This window comes from Choloepus didactylus, chromosome 10 (genome assembly GCF_015220235.1).
Source record: "Choloepus didactylus isolate mChoDid1 chromosome 10, mChoDid1.pri, whole genome shotgun sequence".
NCBI lineage: Eukaryota > Metazoa > Chordata > Mammalia > Pilosa > Megalonychidae > Choloepus > Choloepus didactylus.
Window position 1 is genome coordinate 11,742,479 of NC_051316.1, and position 17,779 is coordinate 11,760,257.

General features: G+C 41.5%; 1 protein-coding gene and 1 non-coding gene across 4 annotated transcripts in view; both read left to right on the top strand.

Annotated features, from left to right (window-relative positions):
* Positions 1–17,779, top strand: part of IARS1 (isoleucyl-tRNA synthetase 1) — a 70,047-nt gene that overhangs the window by 21,134 nt on the left and 31,134 nt on the right. For all 3 annotated transcript variants that reach the window (XM_037851257.1, XM_037851258.1, XM_037851259.1), the window contains 11 exons: positions 1,529–1,624; positions 4,284–4,406; positions 4,969–5,060; positions 5,687–5,785; positions 7,738–7,864; positions 9,870–9,943; positions 10,319–10,513; positions 11,873–11,959; positions 13,011–13,094; positions 13,835–13,979; positions 16,001–16,121. In XM_037851257.1, the coding sequence (XP_037707185.1) occupies positions 1,529–1,624; positions 4,284–4,406; positions 4,969–5,060; positions 5,687–5,785; positions 7,738–7,864; positions 9,870–9,943; positions 10,319–10,513; positions 11,873–11,959; positions 13,011–13,094; positions 13,835–13,979; positions 16,001–16,121 (1,243 nt within the window). The remainder of the gene's footprint in view (positions 1–1,528; positions 1,625–4,283; positions 4,407–4,968; positions 5,061–5,686; positions 5,786–7,737; positions 7,865–9,869; positions 9,944–10,318; positions 10,514–11,872; positions 11,960–13,010; positions 13,095–13,834; positions 13,980–16,000; positions 16,122–17,779) is intronic.
* On the top strand, positions 17,181–17,314 carry LOC119505810. Its single transcript, XR_005210848.1, has one exon. It is a non-coding gene; the product is annotated as a small nucleolar RNA SNORA84 (small nucleolar RNA).

A 17,779-nucleotide genomic window follows, 5' to 3' on the forward strand; every position in this document is an offset into this window, starting at 1 on the left:
CAAAGAGGCAAAGAGCTATGATGTAGTTGAAAATAACTTTGGGTTTGGAACCAGAACTTGTTTCAAGTCTTGTCTTCACTTTGAGTGGTGTGATTTGGGGCAAGCCATTTAATCTTTGTTCTGTTTGCTTGTCTATGAAATGCCAACAAAGCCACGATATTTTTAAAACACAGAAATACTAATACCTTTTCCACAGAATTAAATGTGGAAATCATTAGGGAAAGTACTTTCTGTAAAGGCAGAGGGGTAGGAAAGCAAAGAGCCAGTTTGGTTTTGTGGAAAGGAAAATTAAGACATGAAGGTAGGAAGAATAGGTATGGTGCTTTATGTATATTAACCTGATATCATTGTTGCAAAGAAAATCAAATTGAAAACTTTCTTCTCAGTTTTCCAGTGGGTGAAGCTCCTTTAATAGAACCTGTAACTCTTGGCTCTCCCAACCTGTTTCTTTCAAGGCTTACCTTGAGCTAGGCCGAAAGGAAAAGGAGAAGCCAAGCATATACAGTGCCTCAGAATATACCAGGAATGAATAATTTAGGGCGCATATTTTTTAAGCCTAAACCACATGCTGGGATGGGGTGGGAAGAACTAATTAAAAAGCCCAGTTTCGTAGCCAAGGAAGTTAGGAAATTTTATTTGCAAGTCTTCCAGTTTGCTAATGCTGCCCGAATGCAAAATACCAGAAATGGATTGGCTTTTTTAAAGGGGGTTTATTTGGTTACAAAGTTACAGTCTGAAGGCCGTAAAGTGTCCAAGGTAGTACATCAACAATCGGGTACCTTTACTGGAGGATGGCCATTGGTGTCCAGAAAACTTCTGTTAGCTTGGAAGGCACGTGGCTGGCGTCTGCTTGCTCCCAGGTTGCATTTCAAAGTGGCATTCTCCAAAATGTTGCTCTTGGGGTGGTTTGTCCTCTCTTTGCTGCAGCTCCTCTTCAAAATGTCACTCGCAGTTGCTCTCCAAAATGTCACTCACAGCTGCTCTGAGGTCCTTGTCTGTAGCTCCTTTATAGGATGCTGGTGATCCAATTAACACCCACAATGAATGGGTGGTTAACAACTAAAGGAAATTATCCAATAAAATGCTTCACTCACAGTTGATTGAGTCACATCTCCATGGAAACCCTCAAAGAATTCCAATCTAATAACACTAATACGTCTGTCCCCACAAAATTGCATCAAAGATAATGACGTTTTGGGGGACATAATACATGTACGTAACTGGTACAGATGGGGTGGGAAGAACTAATGAAAAAAAACAGTTTTGTAGCCAAAGAAGTTAGTAAATTTTGTTTGCAAGTCTTCAGATAATTATTTCATTTGTTAGTGGTAAGAATCATTATTCCTATTTTCTAAGAACAGATATATTTACATGTTTCCTCCCAGCCTGCATTATTCTGTCTTTTTAATTTCTGAAAATAATTCTACATTAATTGAATAATTCTACATTAATTAAAAACCATTAATAAAATTAATATTTTGATCTAGTAGTGTTTCATCCTTTAAGCCTTCTGACATTTCCTTTGCAGTGTAAAGAGCATGGTGCTTTCACTGTGCTTGTGGACAGCTATGTGAAGGAGCAAGAAGGCACCGGGGTTGTACACCAGGCTCCGTACTTTGGTGCTGTAAGTAGCATAAATCTTGCAAGCACGTTTTTCAGAAGTCGTGTCAGAGCCCATTCTCGGGGGATGATGAGCCGCGTATCTGGCCATGCTTCTTGCTCTCCTTTGGACCAGGGGGTCTGCTGCTTTCTTACCTCACTGCCTCCAAAGATGGCTTATAAAACTTGCATCTGCCTTAGTGGAATTCCTTTTCATCCTGAGCTGACTTCTGAAAATGGTGGATAAACCCAGGGCAGCTCCTGGATGTTTAGTGTTTCTAAAAGGCCAAGGTGTCTACTGTGTTCTCATGCATTCATTCATTCATAATTTCCATACAGAAACCTTGCTCTGTTTGGTTTACAGTTCAGTGAGTTTTGACAGATGAGTAGAGTTGTGCAGTCACCATGATGATCAAAATGCAGTACAGTTCCATCACCTCGGCTAATATAATATAGTTTTGTATATGAATAGAAACAGGATAGCATAATAAGAGCACATACCTTGGAGTGAACCAGACCTCAATTTAAGTTGTAGCCCTGCCACTAACTGGCAGTCTCTAGCCAAATTACTGAGCCTATCTGAATGTCAATTTCCTTTTCTATAATACAGAATAGTATACCTGCCTGCCTGGGTATTTGTGATGATTAAATGGAATCAGATCTACAAAGTGTTGAGCACAGTGCCTTCCTCTGTAAGGATTCCTTATGTGGTCAGTGCTGCTAGTATAACGCCCACCAGGAACCTACTAACTCTCCTTTGGGCTCGATCATTTTGACAATGAGAGCTTTAAAACACATCCTTCTGAGAGGCAGTGAAACTGGTCTGTCTCCATTTATCATTTTGCTTTCACATTTAATCTCTGGAGAGAGATTTTCACATCATCCAGATGCATTACCTACCAGCATTTTGGGAATTTTATTTTCTGTCTTATCTTCCCTTTCTCCCCCCATGCCTTATTTATTTTGGCTGGAGGATTTTTAAGCAAATCCTAGACATTGTGTCTTTCATCTGTAAATATTTCTGTTATACATCTCTAACTGATAAGGACTTTTACTTTTACTGTAGGCAACTTGCTATCATTGTATCTAATATAATTAACAACAGTTCTTTAATATCATCTAATACCTGGTCCATATTCAAGTTTGGTGGAAACATTCTTGATAATACTACTTACTTTTTTATTTTAGTAACTAGTCAAATTTCATTTGTAATGACTTTAAGGTCAACTGATCAGGTTAATCCGTTCATAATAAATAACACAAAGAAACCCAGCTCCTTGGTTTTGAATTCTGTTTCAGATTTTCTTCTTCAAAAACGGCATCTGTCATTTACCGTAGTAATCCTTCATATACGTATCCTGAATTTTATAGAAGATCAAGTCTTTAAACACTGGTAGACATTCTTTGGGAGGCCTCCCGCAGCTTACGCTAGCCTGGTGGCACAGTGGGCAATCCCATTGCAGTCTGTGCACTTCCACCTCCCTGGGCCTTCCAGTCTCTGCACAGGAATGCAGTTCTCAGCAAGTTGAAGTGGGTGACACTACTTCCTCTCCCCTCCGTGGTACAAAGTGCTGTGCTCCCTGTGTTTCCTGCCTGCTGCCCAGGTGTATTTTCCAGCTCACCCATCATGGCAAGGCTCTTACCACTATTCCTGTTTGCATCTGCACATCCCATCTCATCCAGGGCCTCTTAGCTCAGCAGGCCCAGGGGAAGCATTGCAGCTTTCCAGCTGGTCCTGGGGTCAAACCAGAGTGTGGCTTCACTGTTTATGTAAGACAGTCCCTTTAATGTTAGCTTTAGGCACACTGCACAGTGGTGAAGGTCTTGGGCTCTGGGCCCTTGAATCCTGGCATTGCCACTTCATAGCTGAGTTACTTCTTTCTGCCTCAGCTTCCTCATCTGTAAAACGGGAATAATTGCTGGTTTTGCGCGAGGCACTTGGAGGAAACCTAGTCTACCTGTCTGCCTTCCTCACAGGGCTGTTGTGAGGATTAAATGAGGTAACATAATTAAAAAGCACCTAGAACAGTGTGCAACACGTAGTGCTTAATAAGTGTTACAAATATATTAATAACTGTTACAAATATATTCCTGAAGCCTTACAATGTACTCTTGGATAAGCTCTGCCACCTAGGGCCCAGCTTACCTACATGTAAAGTAAATACTCTTGAAGTTAGGTCAATGTTGCTGTCCTTTTGGGGTGCCCCTTGACAGGATGCAAATTCATGGGTACCTCAAGCATTATGTGGTACTACATAGATAATGCCTTGTAAGTATCTGCTTTTCAGATGTATGTATGTGCCGCTGTTACAAACCAAATTTAATTTAGTTACAAAATATGTATATGTATCATCTATCTTCTCACTTAGTGGATACTAAAGAACGTAGCTGCTGTCGTATAGGAGTCTGAAATAATGGTTGGAAAGTGGGCTAAGTGATCTCATTCCTCATCTGACAATAAGGCTCCACAATTATCTGAATGGTCTTTGAGTTAATGTAAGGATAAGACAATAATTAAAATTGACAGTATTTGTATGTCAGACCGTTGAAAAATTCCGTGGTTTATCTGTCACCTCATACTCTCCCCTCTCCCCTTCCTCCCACAACTCACACTCATACTTAAACCATTTTTTTCTTCCATCTTTTGCCTCCCTCCCTCCACTACATCCCCTTTTTTTCTCCAGGATGACTTTAGGATCTGTATGGACTTCAACATTATTCAGAAAGATTCCCATCCCATTTGCCCTGTTGATGCTTCAGGCTGTTTCACAGCAGAAGTGCCAGATTTCATGGGACAGTACGTGAAGGTCTGTAAGTATATGACATAGAAAGGTGTCTGTCTCTTCATAATTCTTTCATTAGTCAGCTTTTGAGAAAATAGGTTTTCCTTTTTTTTTCCAGTAAGGAAATTAATACAATTATTACTTGATCTTCATCATTCATTGTAATATTCTTGGAAGTTGTTCTGTTTTTGTTGTGTATTTTCAGCACATAAAATTAGAAAAGGTTGCAAATGCCACCTCTGTCAGAGGGTCTAGCATCCTCAGAGGAAACGTGCTGTTTCAGGATAAGGAGTCAGGACAGTGGGGCTGTCTTTTTTGTGAAGTAACTTTGTGACTTGGGGTAATCCTTGCTGATTAGAAAAATCTTCACTGCTTTATATGTTATGGAATGTACTTAAAAAGTTCTTAAAGTTATACAGTGGTTTTAAAAAACAAATGTATTTTTAAGTAATTCTTTTGTTATTGTTGCCTTTTATTCAGAGTAAAGGTAACAAAATATATTTTAGTAATATACTTAATTGTATTGTGTTACCAAGTATTGTAAGACATTTTCTTGGTTAAATTTTAATTTTATTTTTTTTAACAGGATGCTGACAAAACCATCATCAGGACTCTGAAGGAACGAGGCCGACTTCTTGTTGCCAGCACCGTCACTCACAGCTACCCTTTCTGTTGGAGGTGAAAAGAAAACAGGACTGTATTGTAGCTAGAGCTTCATATTTATGGATGCACTTATTTTCTGTGCCCATTGCATCTTATTTGCAGTTCCCGTCTCATTTGTTTGCTTCAGAGTTACTTTTGGAAACTGCTTTCTTGTTTCATTTTTCAGTTGTTTTTTTAATGAATGTATAAAGATCTCGTGGTTTGTCTGTCTTGTCTCAGGAATTGTGTGGGAAAAATAGATGCAAATCTGTTTTGTGTTGGGACCACATTTTTTTAAGGTAAAAAAACATTTTTAAAACTTTCTAATGGGAATTTAGTGAGAGATGAGATTTGCTATCAAGTTTTACTACAAAATCATGCTATGAAGACGTGGGTGGAGTGGGGTGTCCTGGGCATCCCACTCCACTTCCTTGTTTGCTGTTGTGTGGTGACGTTGACAGCATTTCCTGGACTACTGTCCCACATAATAAGCAGAACTCTGTTTTTCTTTCTAGCCTTGTTCTCTCACTAGGTTGTACCTTTCTTGGTATTGTGGAGAGAGATGACCAATGTAATATTTGGATTCATAAGAAACTAAAAGTCGTATCTTGGTGCCAGCATAACTTGATCTGATGAGTTATATTCTGTGTTTGCTCCCACAGATCAGATACTCCCTTGATTTACAAAGCAGTTCCTAGCTGGTTTGTCCGCGTGGAACACATGGTGAACAAACTCCTGACTAACAATGACCTAAGCTACTGGTGAGCAGTAAGATGTTATTTATAATGTCCTTTGTCATGTTAGTAAATATTGGTTTATGTGTGTGTGTCCCCAAAGTGTAATAGTTTGATAGCCATCTTTTTGTATATTCTATTAATAGTCATCTTTTATTCTGTATTTTCAGGAACACAAAATAACATATAGCAAAAGTAACATCTTTTTTGTGGTAATACATATATGGAGAAGTTTTCTTTTTTAAAATCCAATGGAAATGAGAAACTGCCATTTATTTGATGTTGGAGTGACTGGGGAGAAAAATCTTACTGTACTCTTGAGTTCTTTATCTTAAATAGTAGACATTTATAGGATTTATCCTACGTTTATTTATAGTTGTACCTATAAAAGCCATTTACTCTTACTGCTTATGATACATGTTGAGTTTCTAGAATAAGATAATGTCTCCTACACATTGTATGCTTAAGTGCTGCAAGGACAATATCGTTGCCATCCTCCACTTAATATCCGACCTGCAAGTTATTTCCCAAGAGAGGTTTTATGTAAATCTGTAGGTGCAAAAAGGAAGCAATGTTGGAATCTGTATTTCAGAAGAATGTGTTTTACTCAGTATGTAGAGAGTTATCACTCTCACTTCCCACAAGGACCCAGTAAGACTAACAATCTGCATTTGATTTTGGAAGCATGGGGAAAATCTCAGGAGCATAGAGGAAATGGTTTTAAACTGTAGTTTTCTAATATTTCTTCGCAAGGTGACCCTAATTTCTCAAAAAAAAAAAAGAGTTTTCCATTTTCGTACCCAGGAAGTCCATTAGGTCACTTAATAGTATCCGCTCACGCAATTCAAGGATTTCGTAAGGTACTGAGTGTAGCATGTTAGTGAGATAGCCCCACCCTTGAGGAGGTTATCGTCTTGGGGCCTGCAGATAGATAAACCAGTCCGTATAATACTGAAGGGTAGCTGCGGGGCCCGAGGGAAGCCCAGGAGAACCCAGCCTGTCCCTGGGAGACTCCCAGCAGAGCTGAACCTCAAGGTATAAGGAGCCATTTACCAGGCAATGACAGGAGAAGGCCTGGAGGGAGGGGTGAGAGGGTAACAGAGGAGGCCTGAGACGGGAAGATGACTGTAGGAGACGGCATGTGCACAGGCATTGAGGCAAGAAGCAGAGGTTTTATTGAGATGTATTCATGTCAGTCATCTGTGGTGTACCATCAGCTATTCACAGTACCATCACGTAGTTGTACATTCATCACCCCAATCTATTTTTGAACATTTTCCTTACACCAGAAAGAATCAGAATAAGAATATAAAAGTTAAAAAGAACACCCAAGTCATCCCCCCCTCCTACCCAATTTTTTTTTAGTGTTGTCCCCATTTTTCTACTCATCCATCCATACACTAGATAAAGGGAGTATGAGCCACAAGGAAGAAGCAGCATTTTAAGGAACTTGCCTTGTTGCTGGAGCCTGAAGTGCAAAGCTAAGGGTGACCGCAACTGACACTGGAGAGGTGACTGCAGACCGGCTTCAATAGCATAGGTCATTCAGTCTGCTTTCTAGATGATTGGAAGTCCTTGCCATCAAGTTTCAGAAACTTGACACTCTTGTGGCTGGATTGGAGTGGGACAAGGCTAACATCAAGGTGAATGGTGAGAGGACCGAGCCAGTGCTCCAGAAATTAGGAAGTCCTGAACTTGAACCGCTGTCTCATTGTAGAAAGGACGTGGGAAGCTTGTGCATCTTTCTGTTGAGTAGGATCCCCTGGATAAATCCACATCAAGTGACAGTTAGGGTGGGTCATCCACAGCAACATGGAGTGTTCCTTGTGCTGGTGCTGCTTATTTAAATGACATTGTTAGTGAACTCTGTGTCCAGAGGATTTGGTCTACAAAGCATTATAGGCTCACGTGGATATAATTTACAATTTTGTGTTACTAATACGTCTGATTTTTCTGATTATCTGATTTCTTCATTGCAGGGTCCCAGAGTTTGTGAGAGAAAAACGATTTGGAAATTGGCTGAAAGATGCACACGACTGGGCAATTTCCAGAAATAGATATTGGGGCACCCCTCTTCCTCTGTGGGTCAGTGACGACTTTGAGGAGGTGAGGCTGGGAATTGCTTCCTTGTTTTATGTTTGCCAAAGCACTTGCTTCATGCCATCTACATATAGGATAAAAGAATATGATTTCTTTTTTTTTTTTTTTTTAACTCCTTGTAGCATCTGGTTTTCTCCTGTTTGTTTTTACTTTAGATATACTTGTAAAAATTTCCCCATGTGTAAAAGTGAAGAATTTATTTTTCTTAAATCCACACATTAAATTTTTTGTGCATGTTGTTAAGTCTGTTCTTTGCCTTTGAGTTATTGTTAAATGTTGGAAAAGAGACTCCTGACACCTGCATTAAGTTCATAGCATGTTAAATTGATCTTATAAAGAATGAAAAAGGAAAACTTGAAGGAAAAAACAATTTTTCCAAAAGGTTGCAGAGCTTTAATTTGTAAATTCAAGTGTGTTCATATATATATGTGTTCACATACATGTATGTACTTCCATGCCTGGGCTTTCTGTCCAATACTAGGCTGTTAGAGCGATGATGAGAAAATGTCTGGGGGTCCAGGAACCCCAGGGACTTGGTAAGTCTCTTCTAGAGACCTGAAAGGGAACAGGGAAGTAGGCCAAAGGCGAGAGGAAGGGCATGTTACCTCTTTTCGTGATGGAACAGGAAGGGCAGAGAAAGCAGCTCTCTGGGTGAAAACCCAGGGCAGCTCCTGCTTGTGAGATTCCTGATAGGCGATTTCCCTCGTTCTGGGTGCCCACCAGCTGCATCTCTCAGCCCCCTTACCTGGACAAATCCTAGCATCTTGAGATCTGGTCTGGTTATTTTGGTCTGCTCCAAGCACAGTAATTTAGTTCTAGCTTTGACTGGGAAAGATGACAGATTATACAGCCAGATTCAAGTGCCAGAGAAAAACTGAGATAATGTTAGTAAGTAGTCTAAAGCATTTCACTTTGCTGGTTAGTTTTGGCAGAGATTGACACTTGGTAGTCTATCAAGAAATACTTGATAATTATTCTTGAAAATCACTGAAATGGTGGAGTTTTTAGGAACTGAGCCCTATAGGCTCAGAATCCAAAATTGACTTACCTACCTTTGCATTTCAACTGTGGTTGCTCGCTCTTTGGAGCAGAATAAAGAGTCAAATATAGGAATCAGTCATTTTCTCTCTCCCTCTGTCCATTATAAGTAGTTGAATTCAGAAAAATAATATGCATATATGATGGTGCAATATTACACCTCAAGTCATAGTGCCATAGTTACTCTTTTGTTCCTAGAAGGCAGCTTTGCCCGGCTCCCTTCCATTGCATTGTGGTTGATTTCTTAATCTAGTTCCTAGGAGGCGACCTTTTTTCCAAATAATTGTGACTCCTATGTACTGCCAAGAAACAAAGAATTGAGACACTACAAAAGTTCTCAGAAGAAACTGGAATGCAACTAAGGAGGGATGGAAGAAGGGAAGGAGCAGGGAGGAAAAGGGAAAAATTAGAGCAGATGAAAGGAAGGCAGGAGAGTAGAAAGCGAGGGGAAGGAGAGAAGGAAGGGAGGGAAGAAGGAAAGGAGTTCATCACAGGACTGGATCAGGAGCTTTGCCCTTTACCCTGTGGGTTTGGGGTATTATAGAAGGAAACCATTCACTTAGGAAAAGATGCTTTTGATACATACCTGGTTAAAAGATTAAAAAGCAACTCAAAAGTAGTGGTTCAGAATGTATTAAACATAAAAAAACGGAAAAGAAAGAAAAACTTGTCAAAATGATGACTGTGAATGTTTAAAATGAAGCAAAATCATCCCCATGTAGGAACTTATTTTGAAATAGGATAGGTAAATAATGAAGTAGTTCATGCTTGCCTTTTCAAAAAGTAGTCTGCAGTCTTTGATAAAAGGTGTGCCTAATGGTGATAATTCCTCCTCTCAAATCATTAGCCCAGATTGATTTGTTAATGAGCTTTTCAAGAAAATCAAAGGTTGGCTAGACCTGAACAGGTAAATTAACTCTCAGTGTCCTCTCCTGCTCTCAGGAGCGCCTGTGTTTAACTTGGTTTTTAACAGGTAGTATGCATTGGATCAGTGGCTGAGCTTGAAGAACTGTCAGGAGCAAAGATCTCCGATATCCACAGAGAGAGGTCGGTTTCTCAATGTGTTTGATTCCCCTCCATTCATCAGTAAGTCTAGGAGCACTGGCCTAGTTCCTAGCCTGTTACGACATATTCTGTGTAGTAGATGGCATGTAGAAATTACGAGTCTCTTTCTTTGTTAGCCCATTTCATATTGAGATCACGTGGCCGCAATCATCGGCTTGTTCCATGACTTTGATATGTATAAGCATTCATGTCGAGACCTCATGATGCTTTGCGAAAGCCTTTTAGTAACTGTTGATATTTGTTTGAAAATACATATGATGAGAGCTTATCAGGGCTTTGTGTTTCCATAGTGGCAGTTAAATGGCCAATTCTGTTATGCTTAAAGTTAATAGAAATGACTGATTTTTTATTTGTTAGCATTGACCATCTGACCATTCCTTCACGCCGTGGGAAGGGACCGCTGCGCCGAGTCTCTGAAGTGTTTGACTGCTGGTTTGAGAGCGGCAGCATGCCTTATGCTCAAGTTCATTACCCATTTGAAAACAAGAGGGAATTTGAGGACGCTTTTCCTGCAGACTTCATTGCCGAAGGCATAGACCAAACCAGAGGATGGTGTGTTCATTATCTTTCTTCAAATATTTTGCCAATTTTATTTTATTTAGCAAGTATTTTACTGAATGCCTGCCATTTGTTTGCTGCATTCTGGGGAGAGAATGGCAGACAAATCAGGCTGCGTTCCTGCCTGCTGTCCCTTTCCACAGAAACTTGAACACGCAAGGTGCATTTTGAGTAGGAATCTCTCACTACAAGATGGCTGTGGTTTTATAATTATTTTACTGACATTTTAGAATACAAAAGTTAGTTATATTGGAAGTCTGTGTGATAGAAAACACAATGTATGTTTGTTAGCTTGTTTACTTCAAATCATTTACTCAAATTTCAATGGGTATTTACCTTATAGGGTATTAGATTGAGAGAGAGCTAGATGGTTTGCAGATACTGGAAATTCACTCAGATGTGAAGACTAGCCTTATAAATTAACATTCTAAAAAAAAATCAAGATAAAAACAAAACATGCCAGGGGAGAATTTGAACATTGGTTTTATCTGATGTCTTATTTAAAGCAGTACCCTTTACCTTCTCTTGTAGGAGCTTTTCTGGCCCAGGTTATAATCATGCCTTCGTTAGTAATGTTTTTGCAGGATTGTGCTTAAGGAATGTTGGTATCATTTTCGACTTTTACAACTTGTAGTGGTCATCACAAACTTGTTTAATTGGAGCTTTAATGTTCCAGAATGTGCTGTATGAGAAGCACAATTGCAGTTGAAGAGTCCTTCAGTCTATTTGCAGCTTTGAATCCATTTATTTATAAGAGCAGCTTCCAGGAACAAATCCCTGTTTTTAGGGAGGGCCTTGACTTACCAGCAGGCTTGTTGCTCTGAGGAGTGGCTGGTCTGGATGTCCTGCAGGGATGTGATCGAGTTCTTATACGGAACAAACAAGCTAGCAGATATGGAAGCATGTTCTTTGCTCCTGTAATGTGCCTTTTGCCTTTGGGATGAGTACTTGTTGCATCTTTTGTCATCACGTTGTTTGTTTCATGTGACCTGTGCCACATCTTTAACTTCCTGGCCAGTCATTTTGGATTGGTGATGAGAGGCCTCCCATTGTGTCCTCCTCTCCCTGTTGGTCTCTACCCTGGATCCCAGAGAGGATGGGCAATGGCACTGCTGGGTGCTCCTCGACTGGGGGTCCTTTCAGCAGAGGAAGGCTTACTGGCCCAGAGACTCTGATTTGATTGGTTTGGGATGGGGCCTCTGCTTCAGTAATCTTTCAAAGATTAAGAGCCGTTGCTTCAAATAATTGCTTCAAATCTGTCAAATATAATGCATCAGAAATTGAAATTCAACCCCATAAGCTTTTTTCCTCTGCTTGGAATCCTTTCCATTGAAATGTTTTTCTCTCCCACAGGTTTTACACCTTGCTGGTGTTGGCCACAGCCCTCTTTGGACAACCAGCTTTCAAGAATGTGATTGTGAACGGTCTCGTCCTTGCGAGGCAGGTGTACTCCTTTTGCATAATGACCTGTTTTTGTTCCTGTCCCCCTTCTTTCTTACACACAGAAATGTTGCTTGGGGTTCCGGATGGGCCCAACCACAATTTTCTTTCTGAACAGAAAAATTCAAGAACTGCCCCAACTCCGACTCTGTCCCTACTTTTTCTCCCCTCTAGCCCTATATTTCTTGCTGCTTGGTCTTCCCTTTTATTGAAGCTCCTGTTCTGTCGTTTTCTCCATCCTTTGCTCTCTGTCTCCACATTCCACACAATCCCTCCTGTGTCTTTAGGGGAAGAAATGTACTGAGACCTGAGAAGGAGGAAGCAGAGGATTTTGAGATTATGAGTTTACCATGATCCTACTAGAAATAGAATGACATTTAAATCTATCACTTAGCAACTTATAAATATTATATGATAGATCATATTTAATCTGTTGTCCTTTTATAATAACCTCTACCCCCCTCTGCTTTTCCCACCCCCCATCCCCAATTTGTGGAAACCACTAGTCTCTCCTCCATCTCTATAATTTTGTCATTTCAAAAATGCTATATATATGGAACCATACAGCATGTTACTTTTGGGGTTGGGTTTTTTCACTTGGCATAATTCCTTGGAGAGTCCTCCAGACTGCCATATGCATCGAGACCGCCTTCCTTCGAGTTAATGAGCAGTGTCATTGGCATGGATGGAACACGGTTTGTCTAATCACTCATAGTTTTTAGCTAGGATGCATAAAGCTGCACTGAGCATTCGTGTACAGGTTTCTGTGTGAACCCAAGTTTTCATTTCTCTGGGATAAATGCTGAACCCGTGTTTGTGAATGTTACCTTTAACATCTTCCTGTTTTAGTCTACCCAGAAGCTTCCCCTTGACTTACTACAGTGTGCAAAAAGAGACTTACAACTCCTAAAACAATCTTACTGTTGTGCCTTAATACTAATTTGTATCTAAGTTAGCTACTCCTTCCTATTGGCAAATAACCGATAGTCCAATGTGGAGAGAAACTGTGATGCTGTCTTGCTTCATTGGCCTCTCGCTTTCGTTTTTCAAGTGATGGCCAAAAAATGAGCAAACGGAAAAAGAATTACCCAGATCCAGTTACAATCATCCATAAATATGGTGCTGATGCCCTCAGGTAAGAATCAGTGCTGCACCTCGTGTATATTTATCTTTTTTAACGTAAGCCTCTCCCATTCTAGGACTGTTCCTTAGACTCAGTGTATTACTAGTTGTTAAAAGAGTGCACCTCTTATAAGGTGCATCCCATTCATATGGTTTGATTTTAAACATCAAAAGTAGTTTTCTAAATAATGAAGACATTTTCAGATCTAGAGATCTATTTGAGGAAGAGGGTCTATGTTTGATTTAGCTGAGATGACCAAGAACTCCTGGGCTAGTTGCTGTCTGCCTCTTCCCATCCCCTTGGTTCCCCATCTTATTGATATCAGGATTATTTTTCGTCATTTATTTTAATTTTGACTGACTCCTCAAAAAGAGCCTTAGGAGATATATTTATGCCAAGGCAAATGAAAATTCATAGTGAAAAGCTTTTAGAGAAACTTAAGCCACAGCTTGAAATAGTTATAGTCCTAAAATCCCACAGTGTGAAAGTTAAAGGAACCGTGGAAATCCCTTCACCATCCTCATTTTATAGGAAAGGAGAAGAAGCTGGGGCAGCCCCTGCTGAGCATGTTCCTGTAATTGTGTATATTGCCCATGATCCATGTGTGTGGCTCGCCTGTGACCCCCAGGGCTTTCCCCCTTTTGTAGAAGAGAAATTTAAGTTTTAAATTTGCTTTCTTGGGAATACAATGCGTAATAGTATTTGGTTTACTTTCTGTTTGCCTTTTCTTTGTAATTTGCCTCCCTTTCCAGATTGTACCTGATTAACTCCCCTGTGGTGAGAGCAGAAAACCTCCGCTTTAAGGAGGAGGGTGTGCGCGATGTTCTGAAGGACGTGCTGCTGCCTTGGTACAATGCATATCGCTTCTTCATCCAGAACGTGCTGAGGATCCAGAAGGTAAGGCTGCGCTGCTGCTGCCTCGGGGAGTTCGTGTGCCCTCAGCATGTCAGGGCTGAGCCTGCACTTGCCCGGGATGGGCGGGACTCCGTATGTGGCCTTGCAGGCTGCTCTTTCTCCACCGTCCCCATGCAAGGAGAGAGAACAGGCCCTGTGGGGAGTTTGCTGGTTCTAGAGCTGGTCTGAAGGCTGCTGGGGATGGAGGGATGTGACTCAGCCATTGGGGAGGCCATAGCTGAAGCAACAGATGTCCACAGTCAGTGATGTGTGTCACAAGCACAGGATCCAGAGTTATACCTGTAAGATCGTAGCTATAGTGTATATTCATTTAGTCAGCGAAGTATTAGGTGCCTTCTGTGTGCTGGGTACTGGATGCACAGTGTTGAACAAGACGGGGATGGGGTGTGGGGGGAGACCATAAAGAAGTCAGCTGTCAGACAGTAAGTACCTTGAAGACAGAAAAACCTGGTAACAGGGTAGAGCTGAGGTGGCACAACTAATTTAGATGGTGTGGTCAGGGAGGCCTCTGTGGAGGTGGCCTCTGAGCTGAGACTGAATGTGAAAGGTTCTCATTGGTCCTGTGTAAGTGCCCTTTAAAGCGGTTACCTGCTATTTTAGTTCCCCAGCTGCTAAAACAAATTCTTTACTATGCATTGGCTTAACACGGGAATTTATTGGCTCAGTTTAAGAGATTAGAAGGCTGGCTTTTTCCAGAGTCGGTATCTTTTGGCTGGCTAGCCACCTTTGGGTTTCCTTGTCTTTTCCGTCACATAACAACGCACATGGCAGCATCTCCTTTCCCTTCTGGGTTCCACTGACTTCTGGTTTCTTGCTACTCCCTGTGGCTTCTCTATATCCAGTTTCCTTTGCTTACAAGGACATCATCCCTAGTGGACAAGGGCTCACCCTCATTCAGTCTGGGCACCTTAACTAATGACATCTCAAAGGTCCTATTACAAGTGGGTTCACACCACAGGACCAGGGATTGGGAACCAAACATGCCTTTGTAAAACAAACAGACAAACAAAAAACAAGTTGGGTCATCGTGAGCTTTGGATATCACCCTTCAGCAGGGGCAAGACCCAGACTCCTACTTGCCTCTGGACCACGTGTCAGTCTGCTGACGAGGAGGCAGCATGTTTCACCTGCACCACTGGAACTCGGCCCATGAGGCTCTCAGGGTGGGGGTTTTTCGCTGTGAATTAAGAAAGCTGGGGGCCTTCCCTAAGCTCCTGGGTCTCTCCTCTCTTTGCGTTCTCACCACCTCCTCTCCACATGGTTCTGTGGCAGATATGGGTAGTGCCACAGCCTGTAAATGGGGTTTCAGTTTGCATACTTCCCTGGGAATACAAGCTTGATCAGACTTCACAGCCAAAGGTAGTAGCAGACGCCACCTCTCTCACCTGGTACAGCAGGACATTTAAGGCATTTGAATCCCAGGAAGAGTCGGAGTCCCTGCTGTCCTGCCGGCTCATGGTGATGATGCACGAATACCAGGGGGGTGTAACCTCCATCAGGTGAAAGGGACCTTTAGGACACAGGAGGATTTGGCAAAGCAAAAGGAGGGACAGAACTTTCTAGGTAGAATGAACAGTGCAAGCAAAAAAATCAATTCCCAGCACTTATTTTCAGTTTATGGATAATCATCCAATCCTAGCCAGTTTTGCTGTTCTTCTCTACTTAGGTTTAAAATAACTAAACCCTACACCTACAACATATTGGAATATTCTCTATTCATAATCACTTGGTGTGGGGTAATAATTTTTTCCTAAGTTCTCATTAGTTTACTCAAAGAAATCTAATTTATTAATTGAGGACTTAATGTCCCAAGTTAATATTTATCTTGGAAATATAGCCGAGAATCAGAAATTTAGATTGCTGACAGAGTCTGGTTTGTTTTTGCTTTTTAGTTTTTTAATTTTGTTTACCTTATTCCAATTTAAGTGATTTAAAGAGTCTATTTCTCTAACAGCAGTTTCCCACCAAGCCTTCACAGTGTCTTAATAACTGTAAATTACCAGGAGGAAGAAATAGAATTCCTCTACAATGAGAACACTGTGAAGGAAAGCTACAACATCATGGACCGGTGGATCCTGTCCTTCATGCAGTCGCTTATTGGCTTCTTCGAGTCCGAGATGGCAGGTGCGTATCCTTGGCCTAGGGGCAGCTGCTCTCTTCTATAACCTTGCCTTTTTGATGGGCAACCATTTTTCTTTACAAGCGTAAAAAATTTGGACAGTCCAGAACAGGTCCAGATAAAAGGGAGATATCTACTGTTCTACCACCGAAAGAAAACCTTTTCAGTATGTTTTCTTTCAGTACTGTTTCTCATTTTACAGTTTAGATATATACTGACGCTGTTGTGTCTTGATTGTTTTCAATCAACATTGGAACATAAAACAGTGATTTAGAGTGCCCACTTCATCTTTTGTAACAGAACTATATTATGTATATTGCATATCCTGGAGTTAATTCCATTATTCCCTTTGTTAGGCATTTAGATTGTTTCCTTAGGATTGTTGCTTTTAACCTCTCAATGCAAGTTTACTAGGGCTTGTTAGCTGCAGTGGTGTGTTGGTCTCCAGGCACTGGGGAATTCGGTCTTCCAGGGATGTCTAAGTGCATCACTCCCAAGTAGGACACCAACAGCACCCGGTGGAATCATGGGAAGAGTGCACGCTCCCAAACTATTGGAAGTGACGCCTCATCTCTAGGAACCTCAACTTCTTTATCTGTTAAATTCCTGGTGGGAGTTTTTGTAAGGCTTAAACAGATTATATACATGGAGTAGCTGGCAGATAATAGGTACTTAGTAGGTAGTACTTACGGATACATTTTTTATTTTTTTAGGTGTTTTTTTATTATTAAAGAAGTAGTTCTTGTCCATTTTAGAAAAATTAGAAAATACAGGAAGGCAATAATAAAATGGAAATGTTAACGTAATAACAGTGAATTTGGTTTTAGACAGAGACAGCAAAAGTAGATGGTGTGGCTTTCCCCTAGGTTTGAGAGAACGAACCATAGGTCAAGATGAGAAATTCTAGTACTGTTGACTAGAATCCCGAAGATGGGTCTGACTGTGACTGAAGTCAAAATGGGTCTGATACAGAGAGTGAGCAGAGGCCCTGGGCCCAGCAAGGGCAGGAAGAGGAGATTGCATCTCTGTGCACGGCCCGGGCGGTTAGCGCCCCCTGTCCCGGCGCCCCATGGTTGCTGGGTGCTGCTGTGCAGGTGCAGCTGCCCAGTGGATGGCAGTGGGCCAGAGCAAGCCTGTGGTTCATGCATGGGGGCTGCTCCCCCTCAGCAGCCGCCATAGCCCGGCCACCGGCACATGTCTTCCTGGAGCAGTCAGCGCCTGACACTGGGTCTCTCTGTTTGACACAATAGGACTGCTTGTCCAGGGGAGTTGAGCATGGTAAATAATAGTGCAGGAGGACTGTTTTCACTGTTAAGCATTTATAAGGATCACATAACTGTCAAATTGTTGCCCTTGAGGAGTGGATGGAAACTCAGAGATTGATATGAGTGAATATGGCAGTGAGGGGTCATCCTGCAGAGCCTGTGTGAAGGTGGATGCCTCAGCCAGGAGGGCGGGGAGCACTGTACTCTCCTGGGGACATCTCCCCACTGCCATCCACTTTTCCGTCTCTTGAGTGATTTGGGTGAGCAGGAAACCATAGCCACAATCACAACCTCTTCTGCAAAGTGGGGGCTTGGGGGTGTGCACCCTGCATCAGCCTGGGAATTAGAGACCAGCAGTCATGCACTCCAGCCCAGTGGTGAGGATCCTGGTGATGGCG